General features: G+C 46.9%; 1 protein-coding gene across 1 annotated transcript in view; it reads left to right on the forward strand.

Moving 5' to 3' along the window:
• The window catches only part of LOC311235475 (tumor necrosis factor receptor superfamily member 16-like), a gene marked incomplete at its 5' end in the record, with an annotated part of 48831 nt that overhangs the window by 6020 nt on the left and 22811 nt on the right, over positions 1 to 20000 (forward strand). The window contains 1 exon segment of the mRNA XM_084322938.1: positions 17926 to 18067. Coding sequence (XP_084179064.1) covers positions 17926 to 18067 — 142 coding nt within the window.

Consider the following 20000-nt stretch of genomic DNA (forward strand, 5'->3'; position numbering starts at 1 on the left):
ACAGTGTAGACCTGGCTTCAGTAGACCAGTATTAACAGTGTAGACCTGGCTTCAGTAGACCAGTATTAACAGTGTAGTTCTGGCTTCAGTAGACCAGTCGCAACAGTGTAGTTCTGGCTTCAGTAGACCAGTATTAACAGTGTAGTTCTGGCTTCAGTAGACCAGTATTAACAGTGTAGTCATGGCTTCAGTAGACCAGTATTAACAGTGTAGTCATGGCTTCAGTAGACCAGTATTAACAGCGTAGTCCTGGCTTCAGTAGACCTGTCTTAACAGTGTAGACCTGGCTTTAGTAGACCAGTATTAACAGTGTAGTCCTGGCTTTAGTAGACCAGTCGTTAACAGTGTAGTCATGGCTTTAGTTAATGAGGACCTGTCTTACTGGCAGACTAGTGACTAGTATGGTGGCTTTTGTTAACTCATTGACTGCCACACTGTTTTTCCATCTTTACTCCCTGGCGCCAGCGTTATTGGCGCTGCTCAAGCGTTGGCTCTCAGAAACAAGATATCTCGTTTTTGGCGCTCAATGAGTTAATGAGGACCAGTCTTACTGGCAGACTAGTGACTAGTATGGTGGCTTTAGTTAATGAAGACCTTACTGGCAGACTAGTGACTAGTATCGAGTATAACAGCCCGGGTGTTCATCCAACTGAACACGAACTTCAACACACATAGGATGAACCTCCTGAAGACATGTGTCCAGATGTGTTTCACATTTCATGTGTGTGTGTGTGTGTGTGCGTGCGTGTGTGTGCGTGTGTGTGTGTGCGTGTGTGTGCATGTGTGTGTGTGTGTGTGTGCGTGCGTGTCTGATCCTGACTTGGCTATACATACTGTATAAGGACACATTTCAGAGACTGCAAACCAGTTAAGTGGGGAGAGCTTTTCCAATGAATGTGTGTGCGTGTGTGTGTGTGTGTGCGTGTGCGTGTGCGTGTGCGTGTGTGTGTGTGCGGGGGAGAGGCGTATGAAGCCTTGTGATCAACTCTCTCTTGACTTTAGCTTCAGGGATTGTGAGGAAACGCTGAGAGACTAATAACTCTGGAATCCCATCAAAAAGCATTTACTGAAAAGTCAGGCCACAACTTGCAAGTGTCCTTTTCAGCCTGTTACCTCCCAGTTCAGCCACTTTGTGGATATTAGTAGGTACTTTGGTTTGTTTTTGACCTGTCAAACCAGTCTGTTTGTTTTTGTTTGTTTTCTTCACTGCGCCCACGAAACATGGCTTCTGTAGACAAACCCTTGAGTTAAATCATGGAGTTCAATCATAGAGTTAAATCATGGAGATAAATCATTGGTTCTGTATGAGCCTCCTGAGATTGTAATTCATACAGTAAAAAAGTTAAAATAATAAAGACCAAACACTATACAAAGTACAAAAGAGATCAGGCCCACCACAGCTGTGTCGTCATCAAACTTGACGATTGTGTTGCTGTCGTGCTTTGCCACACAGTCATGCTTGTAAAGCGAGTAGAGGAGGGGGCTCAAAACACAGCCCTGGGGGGCGGCACCTGTGTTGAGAGTGATGGATGAGGAGGTGCAGTTACCTGCTCTCACCACTTGGGGTCTTCCTGTCAGGAAGTCCATGACCCACTGGCAATCATTGAGTTAAATCATGGAGGTAAGTCGTGGAGTTGAATCATGGAGTTAAATTATGGAGTTGAATCACAGAGTTGAATCAGACAAGGTGCAGTTACCTGGTCAGGCCACAGGGGGGCGATCCTCCATTTTAAAACAAGGTGCAGTTACTTGGTCAGACATGTCTTTCTCTCTCACTGTTTTCTCATATCCTCCATGTTTAAACAAGGTGCAGTTACCTGGTCAGGCCACGGGGAGGCGATCTATTTAACCAGGCAGGTTAAATAAGGGCCTCTTGAAGGGTAACAGGGAAAGAGGACAAATAAAATGAAATGATAATAAAATAGAAAAGAGACAGACGATAATAATAATAATAATAATAATAATAATAATAATAATAAAATAATACAACTTTATTTGTATAGCACCTTTCATACAGAAATTGCAGCTCAAAGTGCTTCACGATACATACATCACAGCGATAAGGGAACTGATTAAAACACAAACAAACAACCAACAAAATAAAAGGACAAAGTATGTAATACTTGAAGCAGAACAGACACATTACAGTTAAAAGGCTGGGTTACAGTTGCAGTTTTTAGTGATGGTAATAATAATATAATTTATTATAGATTGTTTGCCAAAATATGTAATTAATACGTGATCCAGTGGAATGCCCAAACGCACAAATGTAACCTGATTACTTTTGGTAACTTTGGTAACCAATTAAATATGCAGTTAAACATTGTGTTCCAATTTACCGGCCATGAGACTGTAGTGCGGGTGCCGCTTGGTGGGGTGGAGTATCGGAGGGGAGGGGTCTCCTGGGTTGTGGAATCACGGCACGTGGGGCGGGGTGTTTTGGGCCCTCGTGGCTGTGGTTTTGATGGCCTTGGCTTTGGGCCGCGGGGGCCCGGGTTCGGGGTCTCGGGGAGTCGCAGTGTCATTGAGGCGTGATGCTCTGGTTCCCTGGGATGATGGACTCTGGGTTCTCGTGGGCCGGGAGTCGTGGCTGTCGGGGTTGGGGCGGGTGGGGGCTTGGGATGCTCGGCTTTGTGTGTTTATGTTTATGTTTATTTAGGATCCCCATTAGCTTTTGCACTTGACAAAAGCTATTCTTCCTGGGGTCCGGCACACACAACGATACAACAATATTCAATACATTACATCATTATCAACATCAACATCAACTACATCATCAATTACATCATTATCAATATCAGTTAGGATGATATTGTACAAGATATTTATTAGTAAAAAGTATTCAAATAAAATAATTAAAATCAAATAAATAGTGCTTCCTGAGCAGCACTCACTGCCATCAACTTAAATACAACTAACAGTCAATTGGTTTTCACCGCTATGCCATAAGGGCTCAGTGCATGCTCGTTAGTAGATGGCACTTTAACTTCCTCTTGAAGGTGGCCTTGGATTCTATTTCAGCTAAGTAGCTTGGCAATGAGTTCCATTCCATGATAGCTCTATAAGTCACAGAAGATTTTAGTAGACTTGTTCTCGGTTTAGGTGCCATTAGATGGCCTGACGTAGCTTGTCTGGTCATATGGTCATGTTCTTCTCTTATGTAAACTATATGATCATAAAAATACTGTGGTTTTTTGACAACTTGAACATTTCTGAGAAAAGTAATGCGACTGGATTGCAGACGTTTCTCAACCGGAAGCCATGATAATTGTCTGTGCATAACTCCAATGTTAGTGCGCTTTGAACAGTGGAGAGCTAGCCTGGCAGCCTTATTTTGAGCTATTTGTAGTTTCTGTATATGTGTTTTTGCTGCTGATGGCCATATGATGGGACAGTACTCAAGATGTGACAAAACCAGAGCCTGGATGACTTCTTTCAAAGTGGTTGGTGTTAAATACTTTGTGCATTTTTTTGTCACAGCTATGTTCCTTCCTATTTTTGTTATGATACTGTCAATTTGCTTTGTCCACTTTAAACCAGAATCAAGAACCATGCATGCCAAGCAACTTAGCCTCTTTTACCTGACCAGCCAGAGTCAGGCTTAATTGTGGATCGCTGCTTAATATGTGCCTGGATCGGAACACCATTGCTTTTGTTTTAGCTTTTGTTATTGTTGACCCAGTCTGTTATGGCTTTAAGCTCTATTCCAAGTATATTGTTTAACTCACTACATGTTGATGCTGTGTGTGGTGGGCCTGTGATCTATGGGGGTTCCGTTTTTTGAGTTGGATAGCGGGGGTGGGTGGGCACTGATCTACTGAGCTACACCTGAATATATAATTAATTATTCTGTCTGTTTATTGTGTCTTGTTTCATGTGGAAAAATAAAAATAAAGAATTTGAGCACAAAGAAAAACACACATGGAGAGGATCTTACCCAATTTTGAACGATGCACAAGCTGGAAGGACAGCAACGCTGTGGCAATGAGAAGATAGCTAGCATAAACTGAGCTAGCATAAACTGAGCTAGCATAAACTGAGATAGGATAAACTGAGCTAGCATAAACTGAGCTAGCACAAACTGAGCTAGCACAAACTGAGCTAGCATAAACTGAGCTATCTGAAAATAGCATCACAGCGATGTGAAATCTAGGCTTCATCTAGTAAGCCCTAGATAACGTTTGCGCCAGACATTCTGAAACAGTGTAGAACATGTCTACGGGGCCAGTGTAGACTTGGAGGTGAATGGGCCTTGATATGGTCAAAGATAGAGGGACGTACACACACACACACACACACACACACACACACACACACACACACACACACACACACACACACACACACACACACACACACACACACACACACATGTACACACACACACACACACACACTCTCTCTATCTCTCAATTCAATTTAATTAAATTCAAATGGGCTTTATTGACATGGGAAACATACGTTTACATTGCCAAAGCCAAACAACTCTCTCTCTCTCTCTCTCTCTCTCTCTCTCTCTCTCTCTCTCTCTCTCTCTCTCTCTCTCTCTCTCTCTCTCTCTCTCTCTCTCTCTCTCTCTCTCTCTCACATGCTAGCTGACAGCTGACTCAGAGGTGCCTGGGGGGACAGAGTGTTTTCCTGTCAGTAGCAGCATTCCACACCTGAGTCCAGGTTCCTTGGACACGCCTCCATGGAGGCCTCCGCATGCCTTGGACACGCCTCCATGGAGACCTCAGCACGGCGTGCCACAGTTAGATCTATATGGACATTTTCTGAATTCTGTCTCGTTAATAACATGTTTGGCAGTGGAGGAAAGTATAGGTAGGAAGATAGAGTATTCAAACAAGTACTGTTTTCAAATGAGTACTGGAAGCAGCAAGGTGTAGTATATATGAGTACTGGAAAGATAAGATAAGATATTCCTTTATTGATCCCCTTGGGGAAATTCAGGAAAGCAAGCAGCAAGGTGTAGTATATATGAGTACTGGAAGCAGCAAGGTGTAGTATATATGAGTACTGGAAGCAGCAAGGTGTAGTATATATGAGTACTGGAAGCAGTAAGGTGTAGTATATATACTGAATGTATACTATGACATTTACATTTACATTCAGTAATTTAGCTGACGCTTTTATCCAAAGCGACTTACAAGTTGTGTACGACAAGTCATCAGGAAGGGCATAACTCAGCTGAGTAACAATGTTCATCAAAGTGTTGAGTGTTACAGTATGTATGAATTGAAAATGGGGAACCTGATGTAAACAAGATGAAAGTATTTCTCTGGTCTGCATCCCCTTAACAATTGTATGTATTGAGCTGTACTGTACTGTACCCATTCTGCAATCTGTTAATAAAGTTTTCAATCAATCAATCAATCAATCAATCAATCAATCAATCAATCAATCAATCAATCAATCAATCAATCAATCAATCAACAGTGTAGGTTAGTATATTAGGACAAGTGCATGACAGTAAGGTTAGTTAAGGTTAGTTATATTTTTTAATATATATTTTTTCAGATATTGATTGAAGAAGTCTGTCTTTAGTCGACGGCGAAAGATTGGATGGGTTTTGGCTGTCCTAACTGTGGTGCGAAGTTCGTTCCACCATTGTGGGGCAAGGACTGAGAATAGGTTCAAGTTCAAGTTTCAAGTTTCTTTAATAGTTGTCATAGTAAAATACAGAATACTTTTCCATGAAATGAAGCTCGGATAGGAGTGGGTCTGAGGCGGCCAGAAGATGCAGAGCGTAGGGGTCTTGAGGGTGTGTAGTTAGAGACCATTGACCGGAGGTAGGCGGGAGCGGTTCCCTTTGCCGCACGGTATGCCAGGTCGAGGGCCTTGAAGCGGATTTGTGCGGCAATGTGGAGCCAGTGCAGGTCCCTAAGAAATGGGGTGACATGGGGCCGACTTCGGTAGGTTTGAGATCAGGCGGTTGGCTGCATTCTGAATGAGTTGAAGAGGCTTGGTGGCAGTGGTCGGAAGGCCAGCAAGCAGTGCGTTGCAGTAGTCGAGGCGGGAGATGACTGTTGATTGGACGAGGAGTTGGTTGGCTTTTTTTGTCAGGAAAGGGTGGATCCTTCTGACGTTGCTCAAGAGGAATCGTCAGGTTCTGGTTGTCGCTGCGATGTGAGCAGAGAAGTTCAACTGGTCGTCGAGGACAACACCAAGGTTCTTGGCGGCCGGGGGCCGCGGTCACAGCAGCATTCTCGACTGTGATTGAAAGGTCGGTCAGGGGGGAGGATTTGGCCGGCAGGTGGAGCAATTCTGTTTTACTTAGGTTCAGTTTGAGGTGGTTGGTCGTCATCCAGGCGGAGATGTCGGACAGACGGGCCGAGATCCGCTCAGAGACGTGGATATCCGAGGGAGGAAAGGAGAGGAATAGTTGAGTGTCATCGGCATAACAATGATAGGAGAAGGCATGAGACGTGATCATGTTGCCCAGAGATTTAGTGTAGATGGAGTAGAGAAGGGGTCCAAGGACCGAGCCCTGGGGGACACCCGTCCGCAGGGGGCAGGTGGCCGACAGGGTCCCTCTCCTAGAGCCATATGAAATCCGTTTTATTATTTTCCAAATTCCATTTTATTTTTTCCCAAATTCCATTTTTTCCGTTTTAATATTTCAGAATTCTGTATTTTGCCTTTTATGCTCATTTTACCATCAGAAATAGTGTCTAATAAGTGGGAATGAATAAATGTCCACAATTGAATAAGATATAACAGTCCATTTAATGTTTTTAAGTGCTTCAACTCAGAAATACAGTTCAATTTTACACAATATTTTTCAATTAATATTGTGACAAAATAAAAATACATATTTCAAGTGTAAACAATAGATACAGCTAGCTACTACTGACATTATCACAATGACAATGTCAGTAACCTAGCTATATCTATTATATTGTGATGAAATATAGTAATGCATAATTTAGGCACCTTTAGTTTAGTTTATTTCGTTTATAAAGGACAGTGTATAATGGCAAACGTTTGCATTAAACAAATGGATGAGTGCACCAGATTTAGCAAGAAGCTATCATTTCCATCTATAGTCCTATGTACTGTAACGTTTCATAGCTATTTAAGTTTATTTAGATTATAAAGGGCAGTGTATAATGACAATAGTTTGCATTAAACAAATGGATGGGTGCACTAGATTTAGCAAGAAGCTATCATTTCCATCTATAGTCCTATGTAATGTAACGTTTCATAGCTATTTAAGTTTATTTAGATTATAAAGGGCAGTGTATAATGACAATCGTTTGCATTAAACAAATTGATGGGTGCACCAGATTTAGCTAGAACTTCTAGAAGCTATCATTTCCATAGATAGTCCTATAACGTTACATAGCTATTTAAGTGTATTTAGTTTATAAAGGGCAGTCGTTTGCATTAAACAAATGGATGGGTGCACTAGATTTAGCTAGAAGCTAAACGTCCTAATAGTGTCGCAAGTGTTTTTGCGGGTCCAGTCAACGGAACGTTGACAGAATTAGCAAAACACCTTATCACCGGAGGCATAAAAGTCATTAGGATACTGTTCTGCTCTGAATTGAGGGCTTATTGTGGAATAGTTTAGCTTCTTGACGATGTTAACACAAGCAGCCAGACGCTTGAGCACCGCGGCTGTGTTGTGTGTAACACGCTGTAGCGTCCCCGCCTCCCCGGTCGCGTGTACACCAAACGTTCCACCCAAAAACGAAATTTCAGTCCAGATTAGGCCAAATTCTGCAATATTCCACGTTTTGCAGTTGATTCCATTTTTATTGGTTAATTCCGCGATTCCGTCCGCGATTCCGTGAACGCGGATTTCATATGGCCCTCTCCATGACACTTGGTAGGAGCATTCATTGAGGTATGATGTCAGCCATGTCAGTGCAGAGCCAGCCACTCCCATTCCTGCGAGGGACGCAAGGAGGATCTGATGGTTGACTGTGTCGAAGGCTGCAGACAGGTCTAGGAGAATCAGGATAGAGGAGAGGCCTTTTGCTTTTGCTAAGTGAAGTGCCTCTGTGACCGCAATGAGGGCCGTTTCTGTGGAGTGACCAGTCCTGACTCCTGACTGATTAGGGTCTAGGAGGTCATTCTGTAAGAGATAAGCAGTAAGTTGGTTGGATACAGCACGTTCAAGTGTTTTAGAAAGGAAGGCGAGAAGAGAGTAAGAGTAAAAGTAAACACGTATGTAACATATACTGTGTTATACTCAGTTCAGTGTGGAATGCACAGATAAACAAGAGGAATAATAACATGCTAACCTCACAGCAGAGAGGCTGAAGAGGATCACCTGGAGGCGGTGAGAGACAGACCTCTTCCTCAGGAGACACTGCCCCCTCAGGGCCTGGAGGACAGGTGAAGGACAGGTCACACTGAGCGTGTGCAGAAGATGAAAGGGATGCGTGCCAGAGTTTAGTGAGAGATAGTGTGTGAGCCTAAACCAACACAGAGGTGCATGTAGAACGATGCACACACACACACACACACACACACACACACACACACACACACACACACACACACACACACACACACACACACACACATGTACATGCACACACACACACACACACACACGTACATGCACACACATTGGTACGCACATTTGCACATGTATGTGCACACACACACACACACACACACACACACACACACACACACACACACACACACACACACACACACACACACACACACACATACATGCACACACACACACACACACACACACACACACACACACACACACACACACACACACACACACACACACACACACACACCTACAGTACACACACACACGCATACACACACACACACACACACACACACACACACACACACACACACACACACACACACACACACACACACACACACACACACACACACACACACACACACACACGCACACACACACACACACACACACACACACACACACACACCCAGTCTCTGTTATAAACTTTGGACCTGTACTACATAAGACTTCAGGCTATGGAACCGTTATGTTTTCCAGCTCCTACCTCTCAGCTGGAACTTAAAAACAGGCATCTGGCAACAAGTAAACAGAAATGTGAGTACACAAAACTTTTACTTCAGTGTGTTCAAACCTCTGTAACTCTATTTTATTAGCACTCTTTATTGTGGAAAAGATCAGACTGTTTCCTTTCAAAAGGGACCAGACTCATGCATGGTGCTATAAGTATAATAAACCGCAAATTACTTTGGGTATGCAATCATCAGGCCTGTTGTGCAAAACTAGCCCCATTTCTGCCTATGTGCATATGTGGTTAACAACTCATTGCACTTTGCTCAAAACTCACCACATCTGATGGAAACCTGTGGCTCCACACTGTTGACCTTTAACCCTGCTTCCTTGTTCCCTAAAAACATGTTCCGGTCTGTTTGTTGACCTTTAAACCTGTTTCCTTGTTCCCTAAAAACATGTTCCGGTCTGTGTGTACATGTGCATTGAAATGTCTGTAAAGTCTCGACTACATTGAAAATGAGGGTGACCTCAATTGTAATTTGAGAATAAATAAAGGATGATGATGATGATGATGATGATGGTTTGTTTTGTGTGAAACTAGTCCGTCTGTGTTTTGGGGGCGACAGTGCAGAGCAGTCGTCTGACAATCCGGAGGTTTCCGGTTTGATTCCCACTCCTCCCGAGTCCCCAGGCAGCGTGTCGATGTGTCCTTGAGCAAGACACTTAACCCCTAATTGCTCCCGATGAGCAGGTTGGCACCTTGCATGGTCGCCTCCGCCGTCGGTGAGTGAATGTGTGGGTGAATGGGTACTGTAACTGAGGGGTACAATTCCCTGACTGTATTACTAGATATGATACTTACTACCACTACCTTTGTACTTAATATTCGGCCACCCAGTACTCGGCATAAATATATTATGATGAACACTGTCACGTAGATGAAACGGATCCAACACAAATGTACGAATTAGAAATAGGTCTTTATTTCTACACAGCGATGGTGTGTAGAGCAAGCACTTAATCAAATCAATCACATTTATGAATGGGAATTAGTATGCACTTTTATGGCAAGAGTATTCGTCGGTATATCAATAGAGAATGTCCAATCTCTGAAGGCGCAGGTGGTACATATACGACCTGGAATAGTTTAAGGAATAACAGCAATGATACTTTAATGATTATAGGCTGGATACACTAGGGGGGGTTAATCCGGTCGCTTGTAAGCCGACAGGAGTAGGAAGGGGGGGGGGGTAGAGTCCGGCTGCCTCATCCGGCCAAGGGTATCCCAGGTGAACCCACTGTAGTGCCGTTCAATGCGCCGGCGATCCTTGGACCGCAGATGAAAGCAGATGGACTCTTTGTGGGCCGGCGTCCTCCGGTCCACGGAGGAGAGACGTGAAGCGACCTCGTCTTGCAGAGCGTCTCCTCACCTTGCGTCCTCTCCAGGGGGGGGGTTCCAACACACGGCAGTGTCGGGGGTCTTTATCCATGGAATAATCAACGTATACAAAGTATAATCCGTGCCTGGGAAGGCGGGCTGTCGTCGGTAGAATAATCCGGTATACAGGTCCACTCGCTCGTCGGCTCTGGGGCTCCTCGGGTGCAATCTCACATGGGGTCGATCATCCTGGTTAAGCAGCCAGTTTTCTGCCCGAAACGATGGGGTGCTGACTACGGTAGTATTCTCACCGCACGAAGCACTATATATTAACAGACTATTATTAGCTTAATAGACTACGTCCAACTCGACGATATAGTGCCAAATATGACTATTCAAATATTAATATACACGATGTCTCAATACCGATGGTAGGCCGAACTTGGCCTTACTCCCACACGTGGCGTCGCGGGGAGGCTTTACGTCTGTGACTCTATTGGAGGGTAAGAAACTGGACTGAAAAGGAAGTCCTACTTTAGTAGCGCAGTATATATACGCACTATGAACAAATAGTCCCATTAGTGGTGCGGTAGCCAGATTCCTACGCGGAACTAGGACTTGTTCGTACATGTTGAGCGGTACGTTTGAACTGGGTCTGGGGGGTATGGCAGCCTGGCACCAAGGTCTCGACCAATAGTAGAATGGAGACTATTATGGGATGTTCAGTAGGCTAGAATGGATATTCAATGCATATTGTACAAGGAATATACAAGGGATATCAGGGAATATTAGAGAATATACAAATACAATTAAATATATATATATAATAAATATATATATTCGGTTTAATCTGGCCCTTCACAACAGCCACCCCCTGATTGGTCCCAGACCTAATCAGTTAAGCAGAGACAGATTAATCGCGTTGTCTATTTACACATAAGGGTTTGCTGTAGGGGTCAGTCAACTTCACAAAGTCATAGGGTTATGGGGTCATGGTCATCATCGATTGTGTCTGGGAGTCGGGGCAGTTCTATGAGCCTCGCCACGGGACGGGTGTAAGTGCGACCCTGGACGAGCACTTCAGCTGCTCGGACCTTGCCGTCGGCACCGGTGATCACTTTGCTTACGCGGCCGGCCGGCCACATAGCTCTGGGCAGTGATTGATCAATAATCATGACGACTGTTCCTTCTGTCAAATTGTCTCTCTCCTTTACCCACTTCTGGCGGGTCTGTAGAGACGGTAGGTAGTGCAGTAGGAATGTCCTTTGTTGTGCACTCTCTATGGACGTGCAATCGTCTATGTTAGGGTCGGTGGAGGCTACGGTGCTCAATCCACAGAACACAGACTTCTTATTTTCCACCTCCTCTGGACTTGCTTCCCTCGGGATAGGCATGGGCCACTGTCCTTCCGGGAGTCTTAGGAATGCGGGGCCGTCACTGTAAGCATTGTGACGGGTGAGGTCATCTAGGGGCATTCCCCGGGTGATGACGTCAGCTGGGTTCTGTTTTGTATCAACGTAGCGCCACTCTGTTTCTCCGGTTAACTCTTCGGTTAAGTCTTGAATCTCGGTGACTCTGACTCCCACGAAGACTTTGTACTTGCATGAGTCCGATTTGATCCAGGCGAGTACTGTCGTGGAATCTGACCACAGGATTGTTCTAGACACCGGTATGGTGAGCTCACGTTGGATGAGCGTGGCTAGGTGCGCTCCGGCTAGGGCTGCGCAGAGCTCTAGGCGTGGGATAGATTGTTGCTTGCGTGGGGCTATTCTCGAGCGGGCGAGGACAAATGCTGTGTAGATCTCTCCCCCCTTTTCTTGGGCCCGCAAGTAGGCTACTGATCCGTATGCGACGTCTGAGGCGTCACTGAAGACGTGTAAGTCCATTTTACATGTCTCTAGCCTCACCGTGGGTGGGAAGTAGCTTCGGCACATATTAACGCCTGGGAGTGAGTGGAGCTCCATCTCCCACTCTCTCCAGGTGGATGCAAGGTGTGCGGGAATGGGGTCGTCCCAGCCCTGGTCCTTGTCCCACAATGCTCGTACAATCATTTTTGCCCTGGTGGTGTACGGTAGAATACATCCTAGCGGGTCATATTGTCGGGCGAGTGTTGTGTACACACTCCGTCTGGTGGTCGGCGCCGCCGCCGGCCTTCCCTGCTCCGTAGTCAGGGGCTTGTGTCTGTAGTGAAGCGAATCTGTTTTGAATCGCCACACCAATCCCAGGGTCATCTCCTGGGCTTCTCCCGGGATTGTAGCCATCCAGGTCTCGCTGCTGGCTGCCTTGTCCTCGGAGGAGAGGCTGCGCAGTACTTGCGGATCGCTGCTGGCCCACTGCCTGAGATCAAAGCCGCCTTTGATCAATGAGGCGCGGAGTTTAATCAGGAGAGCCTCGGCTTCTTCCTGGGTTGAAAGGCTTTGTAGACAGTTGTCTACGTAGAAGCTGTTCTTTACGCTGTGTCGGACCTCTTCGTCCGCTGCTGGGTCCTCTGCTACATGTTTCTGTAGTGCAAATGTAGCACAGCAGGGGCTGCACGTCGTTCCGAAGGGGAGGACTTCCCATTGGTAGATGGCTGGGTGCTCATCTCCTGGCTTCTCTCTCCATAGGAACCGTAACAGGGGCTTGTCCTCCTCTACTAATCTCACCTGCAGGAACATTCCTTTAATGTCCCCGCTGATGGCCACCTTTTCCTGGCGGAAGCGGAGTAGAACGCCGAGTAGGGAGGGGCCGAGTGTGGGACCGGGCAGTAACTCTTTATTCAGATTTTGGGATCCGATCTGGTAGCTGCAGTTAAATACTATGCGGTCTTTACCGTTGTGATGGACCTTGTGGTGAGGCACGTACCACGATTCGGTGGTCTGGTCAGCCTCTTTAATGTCCATCTTTGTGACGTGTCCCGCTGTGATGAGCTTCTCCATCTCAGCGCGGTATACACTCTCTTGGGCGGGGTTCTTGGCTAAGCGCCGCTCCGTGTTCAGCAGGTACCGTTCTGTGGCGTCTGTCTTGGCGTGGAAAGTAGGCATTCCTTCTCGCCGCAGGAGTGGCGTGGCGTATCTTAACACGCCGTTGACCGGGACTCTCTTGGTCCCTGTCTCGAGGAGGTGAATGGCGTAAATGTCATCTTTAGAGCGAATGTCTTTCTTTCCGTTCTTAAAGGGCATTTGTTCCAAGGTCCATAACCGCTCTACGTGTTGCAGGAGTGCGGTTTCTCCCTCTGTGACTCGGGAGTGGAGACATCTAGTGGCTGTACTTCGGTTGAGAGATTTGGCGAGCGGGCCTTGGAGAGTCCATCCCAAACGGGTCTCGACTGCTGCAGGACAGCCTCGGGGTCCGGTATGAACCCGGTCTATCGGGACAATGAGGTCTGCATGGTCGGAGCCTATCAACAGGGTCGGCATAGCATTGTCTATGAGTGGGATCGGTAACTTGCGCAGATGTGCATATTTCTCCATCAGCTTGGCGACGGGGTATGTGTACCGCGACAGTCCTATTTCTTGGCTGGTGAAAGCGTCTGTAATCTGGTACCGTCGCTCAGGCTGGCCGCTTGCTGCGATAGAGAATGAGACATTCTCGCCCTTTATCGTCTTCAAATCTCGTCTTATTGTCCGAATTGTCATTTGGGTTTCGCTTCCCCGCAGCCCTAGCTGGGCCGCAGCGGAGGCGAGCAGCAGGGTCTTTTCTGACCCGTCATCGAGGACGGCGTAAGTGTCCAGGACTTTATTCTGGTAGCTTAGTGTCACACGCACTACTTTTAGGAGTACTCGGGCTCCACTGCTGCTGGCGGGATCGATGTACATGACGCTCGCTTTGCTGCTGGATGGTGCGGGTGAAGGGCGCCGTCTGTTACTGTCGTGAAGTATGTCCAGATGGGCTCCATCGCACTTGGTGCACCTTTTCTTTAAGCGGCATTCGGCTGCCATGTGTGAGCGCGCACAGCGAAAACAGCGCTTGTTGGACTTTATCCATTGACTTGCTTCCTCCGCGTTCAGCTTGGGGAAGGAGTCACATTGCGCTAGCCAGTGTTCTTTCTCACAGTAGGGGCACACTATCTTCCACTTCTCCGTTCTGGAGGGGGTACTGTGGCTCCTGCTGCTCGGTACTGACTCCGATTGGTGCATCACAGTCACCGATCTTCTTCCATCATTTAGTCGTCTGGTTCCTTCTCTGGAGCCAGGGGTGCTCCGTCCGAATGTATCTAGCCGTAGGCTGCTGACTTCTCTCGCCAGGAAGTCTGCTAGATCGAGGAGGTTCGGTTCGGGGCCATTCGGGTCTCGGTGGTCTCTCTGCCGCCTAAAACGCTCCTGTCGAGCGGGCGGCAGCTTCTCCAAGATCCTTTCCACATTTGAGTTGGCGTAAAGTTCATGCCTCCCCTTCTCTCTCTGCGCTCCCAACATCCCTACCAGGGACTGCACTCTGATGGACAGGTCGTCCAGTGCTCGATTGTCTATTGCTGGGGGTAAGCGGTCGATGTGTCGGATCTCCTGGATCACGTAATCCCATATGCGCCCATACCTCTGGTCCAATGCTACCAGCGCTGCTGTGTATGGGGTGGTGGAAGTCGCGTAGGCGAGCGCTATATTATGTGCGCGGGGTACCTTTAAGTGCTTCAGTAGGATGGCGTATTTATGGCGTTCATCCAATACATCCACCAACATGGTCTCCAGACACATGCAGAGTTCTGTATACTGGGCCCGGTTCTCTTGGGTGAAGTCGGGTACCATAGGCGTGCCAATGTATGACGCTGACTGTGGATACATCGGCGAGCGTTGGGGGAGAGGCCTCCTAGGCGAGTCTCCTCCCGCTCCTTGGTATGGGCTGGTACCGGCAGTGTACCATGGCCCGCTTGTCCAGGTGCTGTTCCTCGGTGCGGGTCGTGCGTCGTGCTCACCCGTGTATAGAGTCGGGGGTCTGTAGCGCAGCTCCGCGGGAGTATAGCCTGGGCTGTACCGGACCTCCTGGTCCGGTAGAGTACTGTGCTGTCGTCGGGCGTGGTTCTCCTCCTCTTCCTCTTCGTCTTCAGTTGGGTCATCCAGTGCTTGTAGTCTCTGGTTTAGCCTCTCCACAGGATATATTGCTCCTTCCCGGTTGCTAGGTCTCGCTTGGACCGGTGGGGGGAGGTGGTCTGTGGGGGGTATAGACCTCCTCTGTTGGTCAAGTTCAGGGTTGTTTACTCGGCTAGGGGATGCCGCCCTGGAGGTGTGTCTAGACGAGTTCCTGGAGCCTCTGGCGGAGGGAGAGGGTGTTGTCCGTCTGATCAGCTGTTCTATTAGTTGCGCTTGCTGTCTGTCGCGCTCTGCGTCCCGTAGAGCACCAGCAGCTGCTCGCTGGCTGTCTGCTCGGTCTCGGGCCACATTCTCTTCCCTCTGAATGCGTCTTATTTCTAGACGTATATGCTCTTCTTCGCTCCGCTGCTGGATCTGCAGTCGGTCGCGTTCAGCAGCGGCGTTCAGGCTGATGAGGAAGGCCTGCTGTAGGGTCCTCTCTGCCTCGCTGGGAGAAGGCGGTTGTATAGGGGAGCCTTCCCTCGGGGTACTCCTTGCGGAGCCTTGGAGCTCTATCTCCACGGTGCTCTCCCCGTCTTCTTCCGTGCCGAGTTCTCTCTCGGTAGCGTTGTATTCCTCCCGGGACTCATCGGGGACTACTTCTTCAGTACTGGCGGGGTGTGAAGTCATGTCTGGTTCCCACTGGTCCCCACCGTGAACTTGGTCAGTTACATTAGAACCCGTAGGGGCCTCTATGGTCGGGGTAGTCTGGGCGTTGGGGTTAGACATACTTTTACTTTCTAGTTTTACCGCGTTTACTGTTAGTAGAAGACTAGGTTGTTGACTGACAGCGTAAGCCTCTAAGTACTGAGGGAGCCGTCGTTCGCGCTGCGGGCGTTGGTTAGGAGGATCGTTTCGTGGAGTGTTCATCATAGGCCATTTCAATATTAATAACACTATATTAATATTACACTAATTACCCTCCGGCTCGAAGGACCAATTGTAACTGAGGGGTACAATTCCCTGACTGTATTACTAGATATGATACTTACTACCACTACCTTTGTACTTAATATTCGGCCACCCAGTACTCGGCATAAATATATTATGATGAACACTGTCACGTAGATGAAACGGATCCAACACAAATGTACGAATTAGAAATAGGTCTTTATTTCTACACAGCGATGGTGTGTAGAGCAAGCACTTAATCAAATCAATCACATTTATGAATGGGAATTAGTATGCACTTTTATGGCAAGAGTATTCGTCGGTATATCAATAGAGAATGTCCAATCTCTGAAGGCGCAGGTGGTACATATACGACCTGGAATAGTTTAAGGAATAACAGCAATGATACTTTAATGATTATAGGCTGGATACACTAGGGGGGGTTAATCCGGTCGCTTGTAAGCCGACAGGAGTAGGAAGGGGGGGGGGGGTAGAGTCCGGCTGCCTCATCCGGCCAAGGGTATCCCAGGTGAACCCACTGTAGTGCCGTTCAATGCGCCGGCGATCCTTGGACCGCAGATTAAAGCAGATGGACTCTTTGTGGGCCGGCGTCCTCCGGTCCACGGAGGAGAGACGTGAAGCGACCTCGTCTTGCAGAGCGTCTCCTCACCTTGCGTCCTCTCCAGGGGGGGGGGTTCCAACACACGGCAGTGTCGGGGGTCTTTATCCATGGAATAATCAACGTATACAAAGCATAATCCGTGCCTGGGAAGGCGGGCTGTCGTCGGTAGAATAATCCGGTATACAGGTCCACTCGCTCGTCGGCTCTGGGGCTCCTCGGGTGCAATCTCACATGGGGTCGATCATCCTGGTTAAGCAGCCAGTTTTCTGCCCGAAACGATGGGGTGCTGACTACGGTAGTATTCTCACCGCACGAAGCACTATATATTAACAGACTATTATTAGCTTAATAGACTACGTCCAACTCGACGATATAGTGCCAAATATGACTATTCAAATATTAATATACACGATGTCTCAATACCGATGGTAGGCCGAACTTGGCCTTACTCCCACACGTGGCGTCGCGGGGAGGCTTTACGTCTGTGACTCTATTGGAGGGTAAGAAACTGGACTGAAAAGGAAGTCCTACTTTAGTAGCGCAGTATATATACGCACTATGAACAAATAGTCCCATTAGTGGTGCGGTAGCCAGATTCCTACGCGGAACTAGGACTTGTTCGTACATGTTGAGCGGTACGTTTGAACTGGGTCTGGGGGGTATGGCAGCCTGGCACCAAGGTCTCGACCAATAGTAGAATGGAGACTATTATGGGATGTTCAGTAGGCTAGAATGGATATTCAATGCATATTGTACAAGGAATATACAAGGGATATCAGGGAATATTAGAGAATATACAAATACAATTAAATATATATATATAATAAATATATATATTCGGTTTAATCTGGCCCTTCACAACAGGTACAAATGTGAGGAACAAATTGTAAAAAAAAAAGTGGATAAAAGCGCTATATAAAAAAGCAGCCATTTACCATTCTAAATGTCGCTCTGGTCACGATTGTTCATGACTTCATCCCATTCTGATACCGACGTCTCTGTTGATTGACAGGTCGGAGCTCTGGCCAATCAGGAGCCTTGTCCCTCGGGCCAGTACACGCCCGCTGGGGACTGCTGCAGGCAGTGTACGCCTGGAGAGGGAGTCCTGGAGCCCTGCGGAGCCCAGCAGACCGTGTGCGCCCCCTGCCTCGACAGTGGGTACTGCACACACACACACACACACACACACACACACACACACACACACACACACACACACACACACACACACACACACACACACACACACACACACACACACATACACACACACACACACACACACACATGCAAATGCATATAGAGTATGTATGTAGGCTACAGTATCCATGGTTGTGTATATGATATGCATATGAGTGCCCAGACATACAGACAGACAGACAGACAGACAGACAGACAGACAGACAGACAGACAGACAGACAGACAGACAGACATGCAGACAGACAGACAGACAGACAGACAGACATACAGACAGCGGGACAGACAGACAGACAGCAGGACAGACAGACAGACAGACAGACAGCAGGACAGACAGACAGATAGACAGCCAGACAGACAGACAGACAGACAGACAGAGAGACAGACAGACAGACAGACAGACAGACAGACAGACAGATAAACAGACAGACAAACAGAAAGACAGACAGACAGACAGACAGACCGACAGATATACAGACAGACAGACAGACAGATATACAGACAGACAGACAGACAGACAGACAGACAGACATACAGGCAGACAGACAGACAGACAGACAGACAGGCAGGCAGACAGACAGACAGACAGACAGACAGACAGACAGACAGACAGACAGACAGACAGAAGGACAGAAGGACAGACAGACAGACAGAAGGACAGACATACAGACAGACACGCAGACAGACAGACAGATATATAGACAGACAGACAGACAGACAGAAGGTCAGACAAACAGACAGACAGACAGACACGCAGACAGACAGATATATAGACAGACAGACAGACAGACAGACAGACAGATATACAGACAGACAGACAGACAGACAGACAGGCTCACATGGCTTCAGATTCACCACATCCTCCTCCCATGATTCCTCTCGGTACAAACACCCTACTGTCCTTAGTGTCCATGGCAAGCTGCACACATGGCACAGACCGCATGCACGTACAGTAGATACAATACATAGCTATACTGTATTATGCATATCGCTACTGAACAGTGTTTTTCAAGGTCAAAGGTCAAGGTCAGGGCCCCCAAGAGTCCCAAAACTATTCCGGAGACACTGATTCAACAAGCGGGAACTTTTTTTGACTAAACAATTCTGTTATTGAATACGGACACAGCGGTTATGTCATGTTGCAACACGGGTCATTTTTAACACCGTGAGTTAGGAGTAGGGCTGGGCGATATATAGATGTATCGCGGCTTGTTCTACATGAGATGTAGTAAATTACTATATCGTGAACATCGAGTATATGTTGTCACGTTGCGGCTGAGATGAGACTTGCTTTAGCGCAGAGCTTTACTCTCATTTCATTATAGACGCAGACCTTAAATGACATGCAATTGTAATTTCATTACACAGACCAGCACGGACCTTTAATGACATGCAATTTAATTGACGCGAGCAATGGGCTAACGTTAGCTGCTAACTAAGTTATCCCACATAACTAGGCTAAGCTAACTAGCGTTAGCTGCTGACCCTGGAAACACTCAAAGCGGACTCCACGACACACGACATAATGGCTCTCTCGCGCGTTCTCGCTCTCTCGCTCTCTACATTCAATGATTTAAAGTAGCCAAACGTTACAGTATAAATACTAACTGGATAGTTGATGATATAAACATTTAATTTCATTATTCTAAAATCATTAAGTCTGCTTTGTGTGTGATTATTATTTTCTCACAGTATATATATATATATATATACATATATATATATATGTGTGTGTGTGTGTGTGTTTGGCTAAAGTGGATAGAAAACACAGTACTGTGCAAAAGTCTTAGGCACCCACGAGTTTTTATATAAATAGTCTTAGATGTAAATACATTTTTTTATTAGTGTGTCAGTAGACTACTCTTGCAAACATATGTTGCAGGGACTTA

The sequence above is a fragment of the Notolepis coatsorum genome (genome assembly GCF_963971535.1).
Source record: "Notolepis coatsorum genome assembly, chromosome: 10".
In the NCBI taxonomy this organism is placed as follows: Eukaryota; Metazoa; Chordata; class Actinopteri; order Aulopiformes; family Paralepididae; genus Notolepis; species Notolepis coatsorum.